Below are 20,597 nucleotides of genomic sequence, written 5' to 3' on the forward strand. Positions count from 1 at the left end.
GGTGACTTCCCTGCTGCCAGGGAGGGCTGTCTCCCTTCTCTGAGTCACTGCATCCCCCACACATCCCAAGCACAATTAATGCTTCAGACTGGGGGGCTTGAGGCAGCCAGCAGCCAACTGGTGGTTATGGAAGGACTCTTCCATGCCTTCCCGAAGATTGTTTGGGAAACAAGGCAAAATGGGTGAAGAAACTGCCCGAGTTGTTACAGAGGGCATGCAAGACTTGTGTCCCATGGGATGTGCACTCCACCACCAGAACTTGTAACAAATTCCCATTCTAACCCTCCAACAAGCATTCCTCCACTCTATAGGGAAGAACTAAATTTGTTCTCACAATCACTTGCACAGCTATTGGGATTCATTTCTTCCAGATTACTGCTTCCAAAGAAAACTCACAGCTAGATCTAGCTCTGTTTCTGAACAGGCAATTTGCTTTATGGATTCCTTTTGTACCATCTTACATTATCACAATTCAATTCATTCTGTGGAACAGGCCTTTACCTCCCTCCTACTACCACAATAATTCCTTTCCACAACCACCTGGCAGTGCACAGCCAAGGACTTGGTGACAAATGCCATCTGCAGAGAACACTTATTACAAATATCTGATTTTAAACCACTCAATGCATAGTCCTGCATAGTGCTGGAGGCTGGAAAAGCCTAATGCCTCATGTTTGAAATACACCCTGCATGAACCATCCACCAAACCAGGGTTCTGTCTTCTTGTAATTGGCTACTGTGACTGGAAATGTTAAACCCCACTGCTTCAGACTAAACAATTCAGCCTCGGCTACATCCCTCAGCCTATTATCTTACACAAAACATTGCAACAGGGATGTAAGTCACTGTAAATAGCATTAGCTTTTCTGTTGGCTTTTAATCTCTTGCTCTGCAGCCTGTTCCAATCTATGACTTAGATTTTCATCAAATTAGCAGGCCTGGTTTCTGAATTTCCCTATTCAACTCTTCAAATTGTGGTATATTACTGAAGGCCTACAAAAATATTGTTTTTTCATTTTCCCCAAGGAAAGAAACCCCAAACCTGGATACTCTGCGCTTCAATCCTAAAAGAATTTTAACTACCTTGACAAAACCTACATGAGTTCTCAATGCCTGTCCTTTCCCAGAAGTGAATTAACCACTCCCCCAGCAAAACCCCTTCACACCTGCTATTCTACTGGTTCCTTCTTAACAAAAGTGAGTTTTCACAAAAAGAGAGTTCAGAAGCTTCTCAATAACAGCAAAGGATCATTTCAGTTTTGACAGGTGTGAAAAAATAGCAGCACTTTGATGGCCTCATTCATACATACAACCTACAGCCAGTAATAGGATTTTGCTCTGAAGATCCAGACTGGTATAAAGGTGAAGTCAGGTAAATTGGATTTTGTTTAAATTCTCTCAAGTATTTTTACATATTTTGTTCAGCATGTAAGAACTTCAGGTGTGTTACATCATCCTAATACATTAGTCTTCAGACACACCCAGGTAGGTGTTACACAGCCACCAGCAACTGTGGCTGACATGCAGGAATTCAGCTACAACACCAGAACTTACAACTGTTTCAATTTCCTAAATACAAAAAGCTGATAAATTGTGCTCCATACTAATCACAATGTTTCTGGCTTACTGATTGCAGACAGCACTTGAGCAGGGTAAGAGCCCTTCAAATGCACTGTAAGACTAAAAAGTTAAACTAACAAATCCCCTCTTCCTGTCCCCAGATATCAACCAGCAGAGTCAGCAAAACATAAAAGCAGCAAACTCTTCATCTGACATGATCACCTCTATTAGAGCTGTACGAAAAAAAATTAAAACCAGGCGGTGCCCACATATTTAAAGAATACCCAAAAGATTTTCTTTTGAACAAGTTACTTGAAACTGTTTCAGAAACTTCAGTAATGTGGTTTTTACCTGGAGGTCCTGTGATATTTCAGCTGTGGGAGGTGGTGGATACTCTTCACATACAGCAAGGCTCCGAACTAACTTTAACTTTGTGTTTGACTGAAGGAAAGTATGTAAAATTAAAAACTATGGCTCATAAAAAGTTATATAAATACACCATAAGCCGTTATTTTTCCATTCATTTTATGTAAAACAAAATGGCTGAAAACTGCATTTTTAATGTTTTCAAGAGAATAAATAATTCTTTTAGGATGAAAACACCCAAGCAATTGCAGCTTTTGAAGGCACTACCAGCACAATAGAGCACATCTAATGAAAAGTAAATAAAAGTGTTTGGGAAAAGTGTTTCTCTCCATAACAATAAAAAGCCACTAAAAATATGAAGGCAAATCACAGAAGCAGACAACTAGGCACGACAAAAACCCAACAGAATAAAACAAAGCTACGATGCCAGAAAATAAAACTAAAGGCACTTTCCACAAAGTAACAAAGCTCCCCAAGCATGAAGGGCTCCCTCTGCATGCCAACACAGGGCTACTGTACCTTGGACCTCTTTGCTGCCTGTCCAAAGGACTGCAGGGGCCGCTGGACAACACAACAGAGAAGGGTGGGTTAAACTCAACGTACAGGTGTGGTAACAAAAGTCTGTACAAGAGAAAGCTTTGACAGTTATCACTGAGAATTCTGTGACAGGAACAGCAGGTGCTTTGGGCTGCAGGATTATACCCTCTCCCACTTTCTTCGGGCCCGTCCTTGATTTCCCTTCTCCACTGATCAGGACCATAGCAGGAAGGAAGCATCACTCTGCTTCAGCAGCTTCCAAGCAGTTTGCTCTCTCAGCCTGCTCCCACATTTTAAATTCTTGTGTCCTAATTTCCTTGGCAACATCACATGCTTTTTATAAATTTTCTTTCTATTCCTGAAACCTACCTGGAGAAATGATCATTAAAAAAAAAAAAAAGCATTGCCTCTACCAGGGAACAGGTACCAGCTGATGACCCACTGTAAGCAGCTTAAAACACATTGGGTTTTCATCTTTTATCTTGGGACCCATAAAAGTATATTTTAAAATGAGCCACTGGTCATTTTTTGCCTTTCATTTAATAAGTTACTATGCATTAATATGCTTTTTCTCCTCCCGGAGCCATTTTAGTACCCTATTATGCATTAATTTGCTCTTTTTCCTCCCAGAGCCCTTCTTCTATTACTACTGTTCCTTAAAAAAGAAAAGATTACCAGACTTTTACTATAGGATGTATGATTGAAAGGTACATTTGAACCAACAAAAGCATTTAACAATCTGTTAGCTGCACAGTTAAAACTAACCCAACCCTCTGTGCCAGTGACACAGGAATAGAAGCACTTAGAGTGGCATCACATAATTTAAGTACTGGTTTCCCTGGAGAACTAAAACTCAGGTATAGAGAAGCCTTTAATAGAACTTGTTTTAGAGAACACAGGCCTAATATTTGTAAAGAGAAAGGAATATTGGTAATATAATTTCAAATGTTGTTTAACGGACAATATTTCACCCTTTCAGAAGGAAAATAAACAGAAAGTCCATTGGAAAGCTCCCTGAAGCCAGCCCTCCTCAGGAGATGTCTATCAAGTGCCTGAGCCTCTCAGCAGGATGTACATGTTGTTTAAAAAGCACACCTGGCCTCCAGCAGAGAGCTCTGCTCGTAAGGCAGAGCTGCTTTTCCCCTCATTTTCCTCCAGTCTCAAATGTCTATTTTGGGTGTTGCAGCAGCTCAGCTGAGGAGCAGCAGAAGGGGAGCTCATTTCACTGTGTAACAGCATTTTAAATAGCTGCACTGAAAACTAACTGAACTCATCAGCAGCTTTTCAAAGGAAGCTTGCTGGGATTTTGAGCAGCAGAGACAGTCCAAATACTTCCAGACCTGGAACCAGTCAGACTCTGAGTTTTGCTGTTTCCATACCTGGGACCATATAGAGGCTTGGAGTTTTGCTGTTACCTGCAAAATACTTCTTTCCTTTCCATCATCCCAGCTGAAAGCACTCCCTGCAGCCTGAAAGCTGGCACTCTGCACATCCCTCACAGAGTTCCTGTTACACCAAGCTACTGAACTTTCCAGAACTGGATGATTTCCCAACTTCCTGTGGATTACTCCAGCCTCGATTAGCTGAGGTGCATTCAAATCCAGTAATGTAAACTCAAAATCACATCAGGACTACCAGCAGGGTCCTCAGTTCACTGTCCAGAAGCAAAGGAATCCACACTTGGACAACTGTTTATCTTTTGCAAAATTTTGGAATATTTGAAGCCAGTATATAAACCAAAAGAATATACGGAAGCAAACACCCCAGCTCCAACATTTGAGGGGGCACAGAGGAGAGAAACCAATTTAGTTATACAGGGCATCAGACACTTTAAACCAGCCAAACAGAATTCCCAGTACTGTTAACCAGAACTTGACACACAAGCTACTGCTTGCTAATTAGATAAGTCACACATTTCAGTTATTTTTAAGAGTGATTAAAAAAAACAGCAGAGAGGAGATTGTTGCTGGAAAGGAGAAACCATATTGTAATTAAATTCAGTCAAGATCTGTACAAAGTACAAATTTCTCCTCACTTTACCTCAGTAAAGTCTCAGGAATCCACTGCAGCCAAAACTGCAGTTTCACACCAGATAAAGTGAAGCAAATGCCTCAAAATTTAATGGAGATATTGAAATGATCTGGTATCAAATCTGAATTCTTCGTAAGAACATTTTAAATTAATGTGGGTTTTATATTTCAATGACAATAGGACAAGTTTGGTTGTACATTCCTTAAAGTGTTTTACATACATTGTGTCTTATCTTCTGCTTTCCTTGGGGAATTACAGTTGTGTTTCCAGGTTGGAAAGCCAACACTGACACTGTCAATTTTTTAATGACAGGTGTTTGCAATCTCTGGAGAATAAGGCAATATAGAATATTCAGGGCAGTAAACTAAGGTACTGGAATACTCTGGTGCTCAGTTTCATGAGCACCTGACAATTTTTAGGGACTAAACCAATACTAACAACACCAGGGGATCACTGTAGGAGGAATATTCTCCCTTGACTGATATGACTCAAACTTCAACGTTCCACATGGGACAAGTTTCACCCCACCCATCATATCCAAACTTGTCCAACACTCCTGTGACAGGTCTGGATTCCTGGCTTTCCTGTGTGACTTTCAGGATGCCAAAGCACAAAATACAGCTGTAACTGTGAGCAATGAGCACCACACACTTGTTGGGTAAGAAGCACTGGAACAATAAATGGCCGGAGTGCTGGGACAGCTCACATGGAACAGGCTGATGGTGTGAGGCCTGAGCCTGAAGGTACAAACCCCAAAGTCCCATCAGTGCACTCTCAAAACATGAAGATAACTGGGCACAATCCAGTGATGCCTTTCTTGGTCAGAGGATGACACCATTTCCACCGGAATTCCAGGACAACAGGCAGCTGCTAATGAACATTTTCTCTCTTTTCAGGCCCATGAATTTTAGTTCTGTCCTAATTTCTCTGCATTTACTAGGTTTTGCTCCTACAGAGCATCTTTATGTTCCCCACTTGTGAAAAAGAATTTATAGCTAATTTAGAACATGCAATCCTTGGTGAGTGCAAATTAAGCAATTTCTTCATATTTGCAGCTCTCAAAGACTTCTACTGCCTTGAGAAAACACTGTGTTAATGAAAGCCCTATTTATAGTCATTATGGGCATGATTTCAAGACAGTGTTTAAAAGCAAGTATTCCAAATAATTGCATAATGAAAATAATGATTAGGTTCTTGTCTTTTAAAAAAACCTCACAAAAACACAACCACTTTTAAGACCAACTATTATGCTACATTTCCAACTGTAGGGAAATAAGATAGCATTTACCAAACACATGTAATCACATACATCCAGGCTTTCAGTAGGAGTATTTGCCTACTTTATTTTTGCCCTAATGACCTCACCAGATCACACATATTAAATGCAAAGGAAAGATATGGAGCTGTTACAGATCTTCCTCCATCATCCCTGTGCTGTCTAAACAAGCTGCACAAAAACAGGGCAGGCACAAGATGGCAAACTCAGACGTGTGAAAGGCTTTGTGAAGGAGCCCTATTTCTGAAGTACCATTTGGACATTTCTGAGGACAGGCACGACACGACAGATCTGAACAAAGGGTGTTCTGAGGACACTCAGCTTTTCACCTTTCTGCTCAATTAGGTCTCAATTTTAAGTCCACTTAAGGACTACAGTCCTGAGCACCACAGGCAGATCTGTACCACTGAAGGAAGGAACAGTGTGGGCTCTGGCTACTTGCTGTCCTCCATCAGTGAGCAGTGACAGCAATTTTCCATGGCACAGCAGAGGGTGACTGATGGAAAAATAGCTTCACCATTGGACATGGAGGCAGTTCAAAAGTAGAGAACCTACCTGATCATTTATCTATATAAAAGTATTATGTCACATATTTTGGAGACAAAGAAAGGTAAGTCCTGCCAAGGCCAAAACAGCTGGGGAGGAGGCAAAGAAAAGCTTCAGAGAACTCAAGCTGTGAAAGAGAGAGAGAGCACTCAAGGTTGGCGCCAGTAGGGAGGGAAGAAACTTGTAGAAAGAGAGATGTCAAGTTGCCAAGTAAAAAAATTAACCTAATTCCCCCAAAGGACAGAGATATCTGTGTAATTAGCATAAAACAAAATCAGAATTACACTCCTTAATACAACATTTGCCTTGCCTGTCTCATACAGGAGATGCACACAACTCTGTATTCATGCTCCAGTCTCCATCCTTCCACAAGGCTTTTATGGTTTAATAAAAGAAATGTTCCTAGTAAGAAGAACCATAAGGGACTATCTTGCAAGATAAATTCAGATCTTTAATGTGTTGTCAATATTTCCTGACAGCCCTTACAGTATTGCCTGTCCCCACCACCCAAGGACAAAAGCAACACACTTCAGACCCTGTATTCCAGCTAATTCCAAATTAGTGTGTAGTCACTTGACCTGGATAAGATTAACATGTGGGAGACAACAGTGATTGGTGAACCAAAACCTTCCTGATTCCAAAAACTACCACAGTGCTGCTGTGCATGTTCATGTGCCTCTTGTTTCCAGTGTCATTTAAATGACACTTGAACCTCAATTCAGATATGACAATCCAGAAATCTCTGTATCAGTTATACTACTTTTGCACTACTTTAAGAAATTGGGAGTGCTGGCCACGTCCTCTGATTAGATACTTTTCTCATTCACATTGTACCTCCAACAGCATCCACAATAGCAAATCAGTTACTAATGCACAACCCCTCAAAATAATCTGGAATTTAGAACCACAGTTACATTTCAAAACATAATCACCAGTTTCTGAACCGTGAAGATCCAGAAACATACCTGAACTCAAACCACGTTAAGTTTAGACAGAGGAAAAATCCCAACCTGTTTCTTCCTTGGCTGTGAAGAGTCAGAAATCAAGTGATAACTGTGCTCAGGAGTATTACTGTAGTTTGCCAATAAGTATTACACCTATTCTACTGCTAGGGAGGAAAGTCAAACCCAAATCCCATCCAGCTCCCACTCCCAACCCATCCTCTCAATTAGCAAACAGAACAACACAACAAATTCCAATAAGCTTCTGATAATGTTCTCTAACATTTCTTAGCAAATACTTCATAACCTGCACTTAATGACAAGTAGTGTGTTCTGTGAAACTCCATAAAACTATTTAATCATCCATTAGGTAAATCTTGCCGATTGCTCCACTGTTCCACAAGGATTTTTTACTAGGGACAATCCAAAATGTTTGTATTTTAGTATAAAACATGCTTTCAATGAAAACTCCTCAAATATATGACACATATTTGCACCAGAGGCTACCACAGTACAAGTGACATTAGCTGCTACTGATTTCCCCTGTTGCAAAGGGCTTGCTCACATTAGCAAGGTTCCACTGGTCACTGCCTGTCTCCCACTCTGGAAATCTGCACCCTCAGCCTCCAAACTCTGTTTTTAATGACACTGCTGAGGTAACAGGAACGTTCCAATTCCAGTGGAGACTCCTGGCCACCACACTGAGGACAGCACTGAGCACAGATGCCAGTGAAGCTGTGCCCACCAAACAGCCTCCAGCACAGCTACTCAGTTCCTTTTGGGTATGGAGAGAATTGTTCCAGCCACCAGCCCTCAACCCTGGGCAGCACCCCAAGCAATCATCCCCCTGCCAAACCCACAGCCCTGGCAGCTCTAACAGGTTCATTCCTCTGGACTCTCTGACTGGGGGGTTTATTTCTTATCTGCCACTTGAGTCTCATACAAGTTTCCACACCACAATTTGTTGAATGGGATTTGTTAAATGAGGAAACGTGAAAGGGATTTTTCCATATTACTGAACTGTATGAAAATAAATAAACATTAAATTAATTTTTAAGGCTTGCTACTGAGATATTGCATTGATTAAAGGAAATACCAGCTCAGCCATAATGCCACCAGCTTTTCAGTAGCAGTTATTTCTTATGTTTCAGGAGAACTATTTCATTTCAAGGATTTATTTTTTTCCATAAAGTTATCTATTTACACTGATGTCAGCCTTAATAAAGCCAGCAGACATTAAAGTGTAAAACTATTGTTATTTCAGGGATCTACAAGATTTATTTGGAAGCAATATAACATACAGATAAAGTTTACTTCACTCAGTGGAGTATTGAATTGTTAGTCTTGAACAAAACTACTCCCCAAAGAACCTTTTACTCAATTCTCAATAACAAAAATCTAATAAGTGCTGTCCTGGTTTTGCAACCCACAAGAGAATCTCCCATATCCCAGTCAGGATTTTTAACAGAAAATTGTTCAGTCTTAACCCACAGACACAAAATTCCTACAGACAACTAGATTTTTGTAAAACACAAACTTCTGTGCTTCCTTTTAGAAATCTGGTCCATTTTCTAGGTTGTGTCAGAAATTTTTAGCTGCTTTCCTGAACTCCTCCTCATCTGAGCTGCTTACAGTCCTCAGGGAGCAGGTGGGAGCCTCAGCCAGGAGTGAGCTACCTTGTCCCACGGGAAAGAGACCCATCTCCCAGCACTCAGGAGCATAAACACTAAACTAAACCTCAGAGGGATCAAATCTGCTGCCACAGATTCCCGATCCACCCTCATCAGGGTGCTCTCCATTAACACAAGGTGCTACCATGACTTCTTTACAGGTCCATCTCCCACCTGCAAAGGCTATTCTTTATATGAATCATGAGGACTGTCTTTCCTACTTAAAAGTCATGTACTGAAGCTGTCGAGCAGTGAAGAACAGAGGAAAAGAGAAGGTATTCTTAAAAATGTCTGACTCATCTTCACAGGAGGGGAGAGGAAGCAATAATCATCCCACTTGCTTCCCTAACCCCAGCCAGGTTTTCCTACCCTGTACTAAAGCAACACCTTAGAGGATGAAGAGAATGGAGAAGAACAAGAGACAGATTTATTTAACATGATACACTAGTGAAAAACAAAGTGGAGAGCTCCTTACCAGCATACTGTTCTTGTTATCAGGACAATTCTCATCCTTCTCTGCTGGAATCTGCTCCTGACTTCCTGATTTTAGAAGGTTTTCAACTGGGTCTGTGTCTTTAAATTCAGCTTCTGAACCCTTCATTGCATCAGTTTCATCTTTTACAGTGAGAATATCAGACATCCTCATTAGAAAAGGTTATTTTAAAATTCTACAAGAAATATGGAACCTTTAGGACAAAGAAAAAGTGGATCATTGAGTCATTTAAAATGAATCAAAAAACCCCACCCATACCTAAACAGCTGCCCAAAATAAACACGATTTTGTTGCAAAAAGGATCTTTTTCCTGTCTTGTATTAGAGGAAGTGATTTCTTTTTAACCACTTTTATCAAGAGGCTTTAAGAGCAAACAAGAACTAAGGGCTGCACTATTGGATAGCACTCACAGATTTTTCTTTCTCTATTTTAAAAATAAACTAGGTTCCAACAGAAACAAGGGAAGATTTTCTGAAAGGAAAAGAGAATTACATATAGATTTATTTTAAGAGGGTTGAAAGTAATTAGATGAATCATAATTTCCCAAGTGTGCGAAAAATCATAAATTTCATTAAAACTTTTAAGTTTTATTGTTGCCAGATAGTTCCTGCATTCAGAACTTGTGCAGTTGGTATCTTATGTACTAAATACAGTAAAATTAGTCTTAATAAAATTAAGCATTTTCTCAAAAGCAACAAAGAAAGAGACAGATTTGGTAATTAAAATAATAATAACCATTATCAACAATTATATTTTATAATAATAATAATAATTTTTAAAACTCTATAAAATATGACTAAATGTTGTAACAGAATCACCTCAAATTTTCCCTAGAAAACAAGAAACACAAATTCTTGTCATTACTCAGCTACAGTGCAAGTAAAACCAAGAATTTCCCATTTCTTCAAAGAAATAAAGAGTAAGATCTGAATGCTTAAAATCATTCATAGGAAACAAATAACAATCAAAGAATATTGTAGAAGAGTCTTACTATCTGGTTCAGTACCTGATATGTCCTACAGTTTGGGGATTGAGGTCTTCCACGAAGATAAAACAGAATAATCTGAAGTTCCTTTTCACAGTTGTCAACCAGGATGTCAGCTGGAATGAACCATCTGGAATCTGGCAGGAGGAGTCCCATGTCCCTATCCCCAGTGTAGAGTCCTGGACAGAACTATGTGGTCTTGAATCAGCAGGAACATCCCTTTTGAGTGCCTGAAAACCGACAAAGGAAATACATTACACTTTTACTCGGTGTGGGAGGGGAGAGGGAATTTGGTGACACCCAAAAGCTTAAATAGTCATTTTAAGGAAGAAAATAAAAAATCAGAAGCCACAGAAGAAATCAGCTTTTGTCACACCCATTTTACTTGTCCTATTGAGCAGCAGTGACAGTTTTCCTTAGAACTCCAGACATTAGAGAGTTAACACTAGTCATAATAAACATTTTGCTGGCATTCCTGGTGACACTGTTCCTATAAACAAGCAGGTATCTTCCCAAAGAGGCAGAAATCCGCAGCCCAGCGGGTGTGGGGGAGTGACAGGCCATGGAAGCTCCCAAACCCCTGTCAGTGTAACAGCGATTTTCTCTTTGTTGTAGTTAATAATCTACATAATCCATATTTTAGGCAACTTGAATTACAGAAGACAGCTTTATTTTACTCAGCAAAATAAATGCCATCGGATGAGGATTTACACAGTTATACAAAACTGATAATGTTCCATCTTTCCTCTTTTTTCACATTTGCTTCTCTGAGAAAGAAGTAACCCCATCACCTCCAAGGCAGCGTTTGAGGTGGAAGGCAAGGGCACACCTCTCATGGCAAAGCAAAAGTAACTCCAAGATGGTTTTCCCAAACAATCCAGATGCAGATACTAAGATTTATGAAGAAGCTTAGGTTAACAACCTTCACTGTAAGCAGAACTTGAAGAGAGATGCTGTTTGACTTTGTTGCCTGATATATGATTTGTACTATATTTAGATAAGTGTTCAAAAATATTACATGCTGAAGACAGAAAAAAAAAATCATCAAAACTCAAAACATGTACGTCCAGTTGCAATTATAATATTGGAAAATAAGTGTTATTTAATTGATACTCCCTACACAAGTCACAAACATAGTAACTGCAATGAACACCTTGAAGTTTTCCCTTTAATCCCATCAAATTCACTAAGGGCTCCTGTCCTTTTGCAACAACATTTTCAAACGGTCTCAGCACCCTCAGTTACTAAAACTCCTGCTGCAAACATATTGCCTGCCTATGTCAATCCAGAAAACTGATGCACAGGAAAAATGTCCTTATATTTCCTACACCAACCTAACTACAAATCAGATGAGAACTTGTTCTGGACAGATTTTTCCTTGCAGACAGATTTAAAGCTGCAGATTTGGTGCTATGTAACCTATAGGGAAAGGGAGAGAGCTGAGGAAAAGCTCTATAGTTTCAACTCACACGTAAATATCTAGTTTTTGGATTCACAGAATGTGGCTATTTTGAGTCAACTGGAATCACCATATGTGCATCCACGAGTAAATGCTTCAGATTAAGAGCAAAACACACTTAATAGAAAAATGAATCTTTGCTTACCTGATTTTTTAAATAATAACAGCCACAGATTCACTGTAATTGATAATGCAACTTTGTGTTTGTGACACACAACTGTGAGATATAAGTAGTTGGGTAACAGTCCCTGAAGTTTCCTCTAATCCAGACAATTTTCATAGCTGAGATAATCTGGTTCTAGTTTCTAAAATGGCAGAGACTGGATTAAAAAAGACTTCAGGAATTTTATGTGCTTCAATCTGAGCGGGGGGGCAAATCACAGACCATCCTTATAAATCTCAGCTCTTTTACCTCCCCAGATAGTTGGATGTTAATTTACTGTGTCCTGTGAAGGACAGAAAAAAGGAGAAAAAAAGCAGGAAGGCTCCTAAGGAGCTGCTCTACTCTCTGGGGAGGAAATTGGTTCTAGTCAGCAAAGTGATTGACTGACACCAAATCCCAGCACTGGCCCTAGACTGGACTGCAATACTGACCAACATAAAATCTGCAGATTTTAATAAGAGGGACATGATACCTCTGCCCTAAAATTATCTGAACAGTGAGAGGACTGAGCATTACTTATAATATTAAAAGTTCAAACAGCTCACAACAGATCTTGTGAAAAAAGCCTTTCAATCTTACCATATTTTAGAGGTGACAAAAATAGGCATAGAGAGGAAGTACAAGGACTTGCATGTAAAAGTGGAGGATAATATGTCACACTTAGCTTCTTCACCCTCAGGGCTGCTGTCCCCATCTGAGTACTTGGTGCTGAAATGTATGTTTTTCCTCTTGTTCATCAGATTAGTAACACTATACACCCACCACTCATCTTAAAAGTCCAGTAATTCTCTTTCTGAAAAGTTGTAACCACTTTGTCTGTGCAACTGTTCTCCCCATTTCAGAGGGCAAATCGTAATTATGAGCTGTGAGTGAAGTCTAGTACTGCATAGGCATGTGCTTGTCAGTCAGCACATCATAAAAAGGTCAGTGCTGTGGTCTTACTGCTTTCTTTTGTACAACCTGTGACAAGACAGAAAAAAAAAAACAAATCCAGCAAAGCCATTCCTGAGTTTCATGATGGCAGCCTCCTGAATCCTGACACATGGAAAACCACCGGGTCCTTTGTGTCAGGTTCTGACTTCAAAATCATCATATGGAAACCCACTCAATTGACCTGTAATGAGTAGAGATATTTCTGGGAACAGGATCTACTCAATCCAATTTCTCTAATAGGCATCAAGAGTTCCATCTCCTTCTTGTGGGTGGTGTAGATGGAGATAGGAAGTTTTGCTCTGCCCATGATGGAAGAAATCCAGTCTTTTTCTTTTAAAAAGAAGGTAAAAGACAGAAGGTGATTTTTTGTTCTGTGTTAAAGTTACTATTAATATAATTGTTGTAAAAGACCCCAGGAACAGCTGTTAAAATAAATGATATCAAAATAAGGGCAAGAAATTGGATTAGAAGGGTGGGGGTTAAAAAATCCACGTTCAACACACAAAGTGGACACACTGTCAGTGGAGAGGTAAAATGAAAAATTATTTCTTAAACAAGCTTCTGTTCACCAATTCCTCAACAGAATTCCTGCACAGGCCTTAAGAGTACCCATGGTTGTGGACAAGATCCACCTTATTTTTACTATGAGTTTACCTCTAACCTGGTAGTCAAAATTTCGTGCTGAATTCTCAGTGGTTTGTTGCAAGTCATTCCAAAATCTCCAGGCTGTACCTTGGTTTAACTCCCAACATCTAGTTCCAAGCAAAGCTCCACTTCTCCTCAGAAGCTGCTTTAACTTTATGTGAAAACTCCCCTTTATGCCTGTACATACACCCAGAGGAAGCACAGCAGCAGGTTATTTTCTCTGCTATTTATCACATATTCCATTAAACTGATTATAGGGATAATCCTCCCTAGAGAGAGGAAATATCAGGAAGGGGAAAAAATGCATAAAAGCAGCTCTGCATTAAACAATTACCATTACTACAAAAAGGCTAGACTAGTAATATCCTCTTCAAAAGTAGCACTATCTACTTAAAGGGAACCTACAAATCCACTTGTTTTTTCATTTGGGAGACCCAAGTTTTGTCTAAGGCTCATGTTATTTCAAAAAAAATCTATTACAGAAGGAGCTGCATGAGAAAAAACACAAACCAACCCTGGCACAGCTGCTTATGGAGCGACTCCCCCCACGGCTCAAGGGGAGGAACAGACTGATGAACACAACAGTCTGTAGGACAGTCCTGCCTTACCCCTGGAATAACGGTGAGGCAAACTTTCCTGGGATGTGGAAGTGCTTTTTTTTTTTTTCTGAGAGAAGTCAGGACATTTCCTAGAAAACCACAGCTGTGAAGACTCAAACAAAACCCTTGCCACAGTAAGAGCTTTTTCCAGCTGTTTTTCACCTCAAGTATACAAACATATTTATATGAGCACCATAAACTCAGGGCTCCTGTGATTAGAACAAACACCGACTCTCCCCACCAACCAAAAACACTCATAAAGCTACAGATGTTCCTTTGTTAGGATGAAAGGGGAGAATGTTTATGCCTTAAGCAGAAAGATGTCAATCAAAATTATCTTACCATTACATTAACACAAGCTATGGGTATAACTAAAAGAGAATTACTGCATCCAGCTACTGCTCAGTTCTTGAGGACCACAATCCACACACAGTTCTTGGGAACAACTAACTTTGGCGAGTCAGACACCCAGACCAACAGAGAACTAACTCACCATTATCTGAGAGCCTGTAGATGAGTCCTGAGGCAAAAGATGGACAACATGACAAACACCTATATTTGGAACAGATTAGTTCCTCCTGGGAAACTTTCCTTTGGGGAGAGGTGGGAAAAGGACTGGAGGAAAACTGCCTGAGGTGACAAAGGAGAGGAAAGGAGAAGAAAAAACCAAAACAAACCTCCATCCCAACCCTGAAAATCCTGACTTGGAGAGCAAGGGAGGATTCCAGAGGGAGCAACAACTCTGCTGCTACAAACAGCCCAGGCTGTGCTCACAGATGCTCCAAGAGCCATAAGCCAAGGGCTGAAAACAGAATTTTGCTCTCCCTCTCTCAACTAGTGCTTCTGTGGCCCAGGCTGTTAAAAATCTACCACACAGGATCTATAAAACAGAGCAGCTGATTTTAAGATTGCCATTCATTTCACAGAAAATTCAAAGTAGATTTGTACAATTATGAGAAATAGAAGCTGGAATTATGCAGAGGCAGCTGTTCCCTTTTTCCAGAGAAGGCAACACCTGCTTTCTGCATGTTATCTTATGTCTAAAGTTTGAGACCCATTAAATGACTCACTAGGAAGACAAGAGTCCTGGCCTGCCCACTGCACTATGATATTGTGCAGGTCTGGTCTTAATTATACAATTATTAATAACAAATAAATGAGAAACTGATCCACTTTTGAAGTATGAATCAAAAAGATTCACTAATGTTGTTTAGATTTATGTACTAGAAAATGCTGTACGAGTGAATCCAGGCTGTATTGATTTAAATACACTTAAAACAGAGATTTATACTTTTCCAATGCTGCTATTTACCCAGGTTTGGAAGTTCTACATTAATCACTTAACAACTGAATGCTATTTACTGCATTAGCATTAGAAGATACTTCTTATTTGATTCAATTTACCAAGCTACTTAATAATCAGATTTTCAAAGAAGCAGTACAATGATAGATTAGAATAGAAACACACAATGTGCAGTTACTCTACCTCCTTCAAAATTAATTAAGGACTGAATGTATCCTCCTGTCTGTGCAAGTGATGTCCTACTACCAAGTGTAGGCATCATTTAAAAATTAACTGGACAGAAATAGCACCAAATTTAGCAGAAGACATTTGCAGACTTTCTTGAGAAAAATCCCTCCAATTAGGACAGAAAATCCCACAATTGTGAACCCAATAAAAGGCTCTCACAGGACTGCTCTGTAAGGAAGGACAGACTTAAAGCACCAGAACAAACCTGTCAAACACCCATTTCAGCCCTAAGCACACTCTGGTGTGCAGGTTATTATTTGTACAACAATAATGCTGCATATCAGAAAGAAAAAGTGAAACTTGCCCTTGGCCTTGTAGTTCATCACTTAAACACTCCTTTTCTTTACTGACACATTTTCATGCTACAACCTCTGCAATACTTTTAAAGAACAATACAGTGCCCTTCTCTGTCACACCTGGGGCCTAAGACAGAACACTACCACTGTTCATAGGATGGCTGACAGGCTTTTAAAGAGGACACCTTTCCCAGGAATAGGCATGTGAGAAGCCAAGGTGTATTATTAGTAACTATCCCTCCCCCTCCCTTTATAATTTAAATTCTGAGCAAGAATCTAAGGCTCTATAATCCTGCCTCACCTTCTCCTGTGAGTTCACTCCTGAATGCAATAGGAATGCTTAGCTGACAGTGACAAAAAATAACAAGATAATTCCTTCAGGAACGTAGCTGCATAAATGAGAATATGAATTTAACAACCAGCAAGACTAGAGCAGTCTTTTATTCTACATATTGATAGGAAACTGTAGCATTCAAGTACTTATGTAGAGTTTGTCGTAATTTTTTATTCACAAACTCAAAAAATAAAGCTTGAAATGTACACTGAATAAACTCTGCCACTGTAAAACACTTCTTCAGAGGAATCTGAAGGGTTGGCTATTCCACTCTGCACAAAGCACTGTCACTGCCCTGTGAATTCCCTTCCTGCACTTCAATTTGGACTTTTAGGATATGAACAATCAGAGCAGAGTACATCATAGGAATTAAAGGTTTCCTTGTGGAAAATGAAACAGTCCCCTGGATGTAATTCCTGCTACAACAGAACATGGCAAAGGGGTTATGCTCAGGTGCTTCCAGCTCACTATTAAATTTGGTAGGCTTCAGGTACTTTCCTTTTAACAATTTAGGAAAGGATTGGCATTCCAGGATACCCCTTAGGGAAAAAAAATCCCACCACAATCCTTGTTTTCACATGGGGAGCTACACATGAAGAACAACAGGAGTCCGAGTTCCAACAGATGCAGGGTTTCTGATGAAATTACAGTCCCAGCATTGAACAATCTGTGGTGGATGGAAACCAACTTGGCTTGCATTTGCATATTGTTATTACAAAGCCCAGCTCTGTGGCCAGGCCACTCTCATTAAGGTAACTATAATAATCTCAAATGGTTTATACACTATTTAAAGTTGTAGCTCCAATAGGATCTGTTCTCACTTTTTTTTTTTAAGCTTTAGGGAGAGAGGGGGAAAAAAATAATTTCCGAAACAGACTTTAAAACAGTTCCCTAAACGCAATTTTTTATATAATTGCCTCCTGGAGAGCATCTGCACAGGGCAGATGTACGTTGGCAGACAAAAGCCTGAACACTACTGCAGCATTAACCTTTCACAAATGCCAGCCCTCAGAGAGAGCTGAGCTTTAGGTTAGTGCAAAACACATCTGTGGAGTGGCTCAGCCTCCCCCCCCAGAGGACGTGCCTGTCCAAAGGCACGAGGGACGAACTAGTTCAAAAGCTCATGAAATCCAACATGATGTGTCTTTAGTTCTTGCCAGCACAGTGCTGTTGGCCTGGGAGGCGAAAAACGAATGCCCTCCTCACATGACATTGCTGGAGCAGCAAAAGCTCTGCAGAAACAACTGTGCTGACGAAGACTTTGTTGGCTTGGCTTTCATGATTCAGAGGAACCCGACTGACAGCACAAAAACTCCTCCTGGCTCTTGAGTTCCCACTCTGGGAGCTCTGTGGCTGATCCTCACCCAGCTCTGTGTCCCTGTGCCCACACCAGCACCTCCCACAGCTTCCAGCCATTTCATCTGTCAAGCAACCCCCAAACCTGCCCTTTCTATCCTCATGTTGTTTATATTCCATGCTCACCCATCATCCTTTATCAGCTCCTTTTGTCATCTTGCATATTTTTTCCCCCACAATTTTTTCATTTTCAACTCTATATTTAGAAAGCTCCCAACAATTCCAGGAAACACACTCTGTAATACCACACAGCACAAAACTCTGCATAAATCACCATATAATCTGTTTCATATTTATCTCTATGTATCTATCTAAGACCTTCAAGTCACAAAGTCAGTCAGGTGAAGGACCCAAAACTGAAGCATCTACCTGTTTTCAAATATCAAATAGTCAGTTGTCCTATTAAAAACAGCTCTTAGAAAGGGGAGAAGAATCAACTGTTAATAGATCATTCCCTGAAGCTTCATTTCTAGTGTTAAGGCCTTAAAATGGAATCGGAGAAAAGTAAAAATATGTTTTTTCTGTGGCAATTGGAAATAAATATTTTGGGAAAAAATAACTGGTTTTCCCTTTTATGAGGTTATTGACGCTTATTAAATGTCAGAGGGTTTATAGTACGATAAAGTATAGCCTGAGCTGCTTTAAAAACAACTAAATAAGAAAGATTAAAAACTTTTTAAATATTACCAAGCTGTAAGCTAACCAAAGGTATCTTCAAGTCTTTTCAGCTCAGCACTGATTAATTTTCCTATATTAGAAACAGGACAGAAGTAATAGTACATAAATATTTTCATTTCAGATACAGTAAAAAATCATCTTGCTACTTAAAACACTTCACAGAAAGCATGACAACCACTATAAGCAGAAAACACATAACACCAAATAAAGTCCATGCAATCTACATGTCCTCACGATACAGCAGTAAATTTAAAACCTCAAAATAGTCAAAGATTGATTTTTTTCCCCAGTTATTTTAAGTAAATAAACTGAAACGTTGCCTGAGACTATTTTCAGTGGATACCCTTCAAAGAGCAGCTTTCTTAAAAAGACACCAATTTCCATTTCATTTAGCAAAGAGCCACCCAGAGCTGCACACAACAGCTAAAATTTTTCTAGGCATAGTTCAGGTTTTATTCTTAGAATATGTAAGTTAACATTTTTCCATTGTATTTCCATCAATAACAACAGGGGAAAGTGTCTCCAGAAGTGACACACAAATTTCCACAGTGGTAGGAACAGACTCCTGGTGTCACCAGGACAGATTAAAGACTGTGTTCGGGGCCCTAAGATATGCTTTGATAGTGTAGAAACTTGGTAAAAATTAAATGACTAATCTTCATGGAATCAAGTGTTATCATTTTTAACAGTCATCAAAAACTAGTTGTTATCTCAACAAAAAGATATTTGCTCCACAACATAAGACAGTCACCAACATCCTGCATAGGAAAAAATCATGTAGCCTCCTGTAAATACTGTTGCTGTTTTGATTTGAAACCTATTTTTCAGTTCAAAACTTATCTTTATAAAAAAAAAAATTAATCTTGCTTGTACTTCCTCAATGGAATGGAGATAACAGCAACATTTAAAAAAAAAAATAATTAAGTCTTATTTCCCATTTAGGCTGCCTTGGGAAATTGTCTTGTTTTAGGAGAGCTATTCAGAATGGTTTCCCAAGCCCTGTACAAACAGAATACAAAGGAAATAAAAATTAGCAAGAACGCCATTATTAAATGAGAAGATACAAGAAAAAACCTTTTTCAAGTCAGTGATTAAAGAAAGAAGAGATTTAGGGATGCTAATGACCTCTGTTGATTGATTAGGCCTAAATAAACGCCTTTTGTGGGAAAAGAGAAACCAAATGCAAACTGCAATTTCCTACGGACATTTTCTGCTCCTCTCGGCCAGTGCTGGAACACCCCACTGCAGCACCCACAGACCTGCCTGGCACTGGCACTGCTCCACTGTGCCATCCCTGAGGATGTGCTTTCCATCCTCCTTCACCTGGGGCTCTGCCTGTGCCGCTGGAGCCCCATCCCAGGCACTGCCAGAGCCTCGGGGACAATGGCAAAGCCACAGCTGGGCACCGCTCTCACTGTCACCCAGGGAGGCACCACGGCTGTCCCTGCACTGCACAGCCACCCAGGGAGTGATGCTGTCACTGTCACTGTCACCCAGAGAGCCACCATGGCTGTCCCTGCACTGCACAGCCACCCAGGGAGTGATGCTGTCACTGTCACCCAGGGGGACACCACGGCTGTCCCTGCACTGCACAGCCACCCAGGGAGTGCCTCCTTAGCGAGTCACAGCCCTCCTGTGCCGGAAAATGGCTGTACAGATTTAATCGCTGCCCCCATTCACAGCCAGACCTCTCTCAAAATGAAAGTTTGTACCACACCCGGAGAAATTCTGCAGTGACACAGAAGTAGGGCAAAAGCATTCACACATTAAAGATATTAATTTCCTTCCTAGACAGTTTTACTTCTTCAGTTTGGCATTGTGAACACGACTCAAAAAGCCAGCACAGTCACTTCCCAGTGCCAGCAGACAAACGCCGCTGTCACCAGCACTATGAATGCCATGGTAATTTTCTGGACTGGCACATAACCACCATCAGAACCCAAATAAGGAAGAAAAATGTTTTATAAACAGAGGAGTAGAAAAAAAACCCTCCAGTTATATCATATTAATATCCAGTTAATTATCATACTTCCAAAATCTGTATCCAGACCAGGGGTCTACAACTTTCTTGCTTGTGAGAAACTGCTCTCCCTGCCCCACCTGCAGCATCCCCACAGCACTCAGCAGCACATGGAGAGCCCTTGTTGTACTTCTCTGAAGGATCCTGCACATCAAGGGAGGCTGGAAGGCAAACGGGG

At 40.2% G+C, this 20,597-nt stretch overlaps 1 protein-coding gene across 12 annotated transcripts in view; it reads right to left on the reverse strand.

The window, feature by feature from the left end:
- R3HDM1 (R3H domain containing 1) overlaps positions 1–20,597 on the reverse strand; it is a 76,129-nt gene that overhangs the window by 37,571 nt on the left and 17,961 nt on the right. For 3 of the 12 annotated variants that reach the window (XM_029962206.1, XM_029962209.1, XM_018078871.2), the window contains exons 1-4: positions 10,427–10,676; positions 9,403–9,613; positions 2,446–2,487; positions 1,912–2,001 (exon numbers count right to left, since the gene is read on the reverse strand). In XM_029962206.1, coding sequence (XP_029818066.1) covers positions 1,912–2,001; positions 2,446–2,487; positions 9,403–9,573 — 303 coding nt within the window. In that variant the 5' untranslated portion in view covers positions 9,574–9,613; positions 10,427–10,676. Of the gene's footprint in view, positions 1–1,911; positions 2,002–2,445; positions 2,488–9,402; positions 9,614–10,426; positions 10,680–20,597 lie in introns of those variants that run through there. The other 9 variants (XM_029962210.1, XM_029962211.1, XM_018078872.1 and 6 more) reach the window with 8 other exon arrangements.

Source organism: Manacus vitellinus, unplaced genomic scaffold (assembly GCF_001715985.3).
Source record: "Manacus vitellinus isolate BGI_N305 unplaced genomic scaffold, ASM171598v3 scaffold_43_pilon, whole genome shotgun sequence".
Taxonomy (NCBI): domain Eukaryota; kingdom Metazoa; phylum Chordata; class Aves; order Passeriformes; family Pipridae; genus Manacus; species Manacus vitellinus.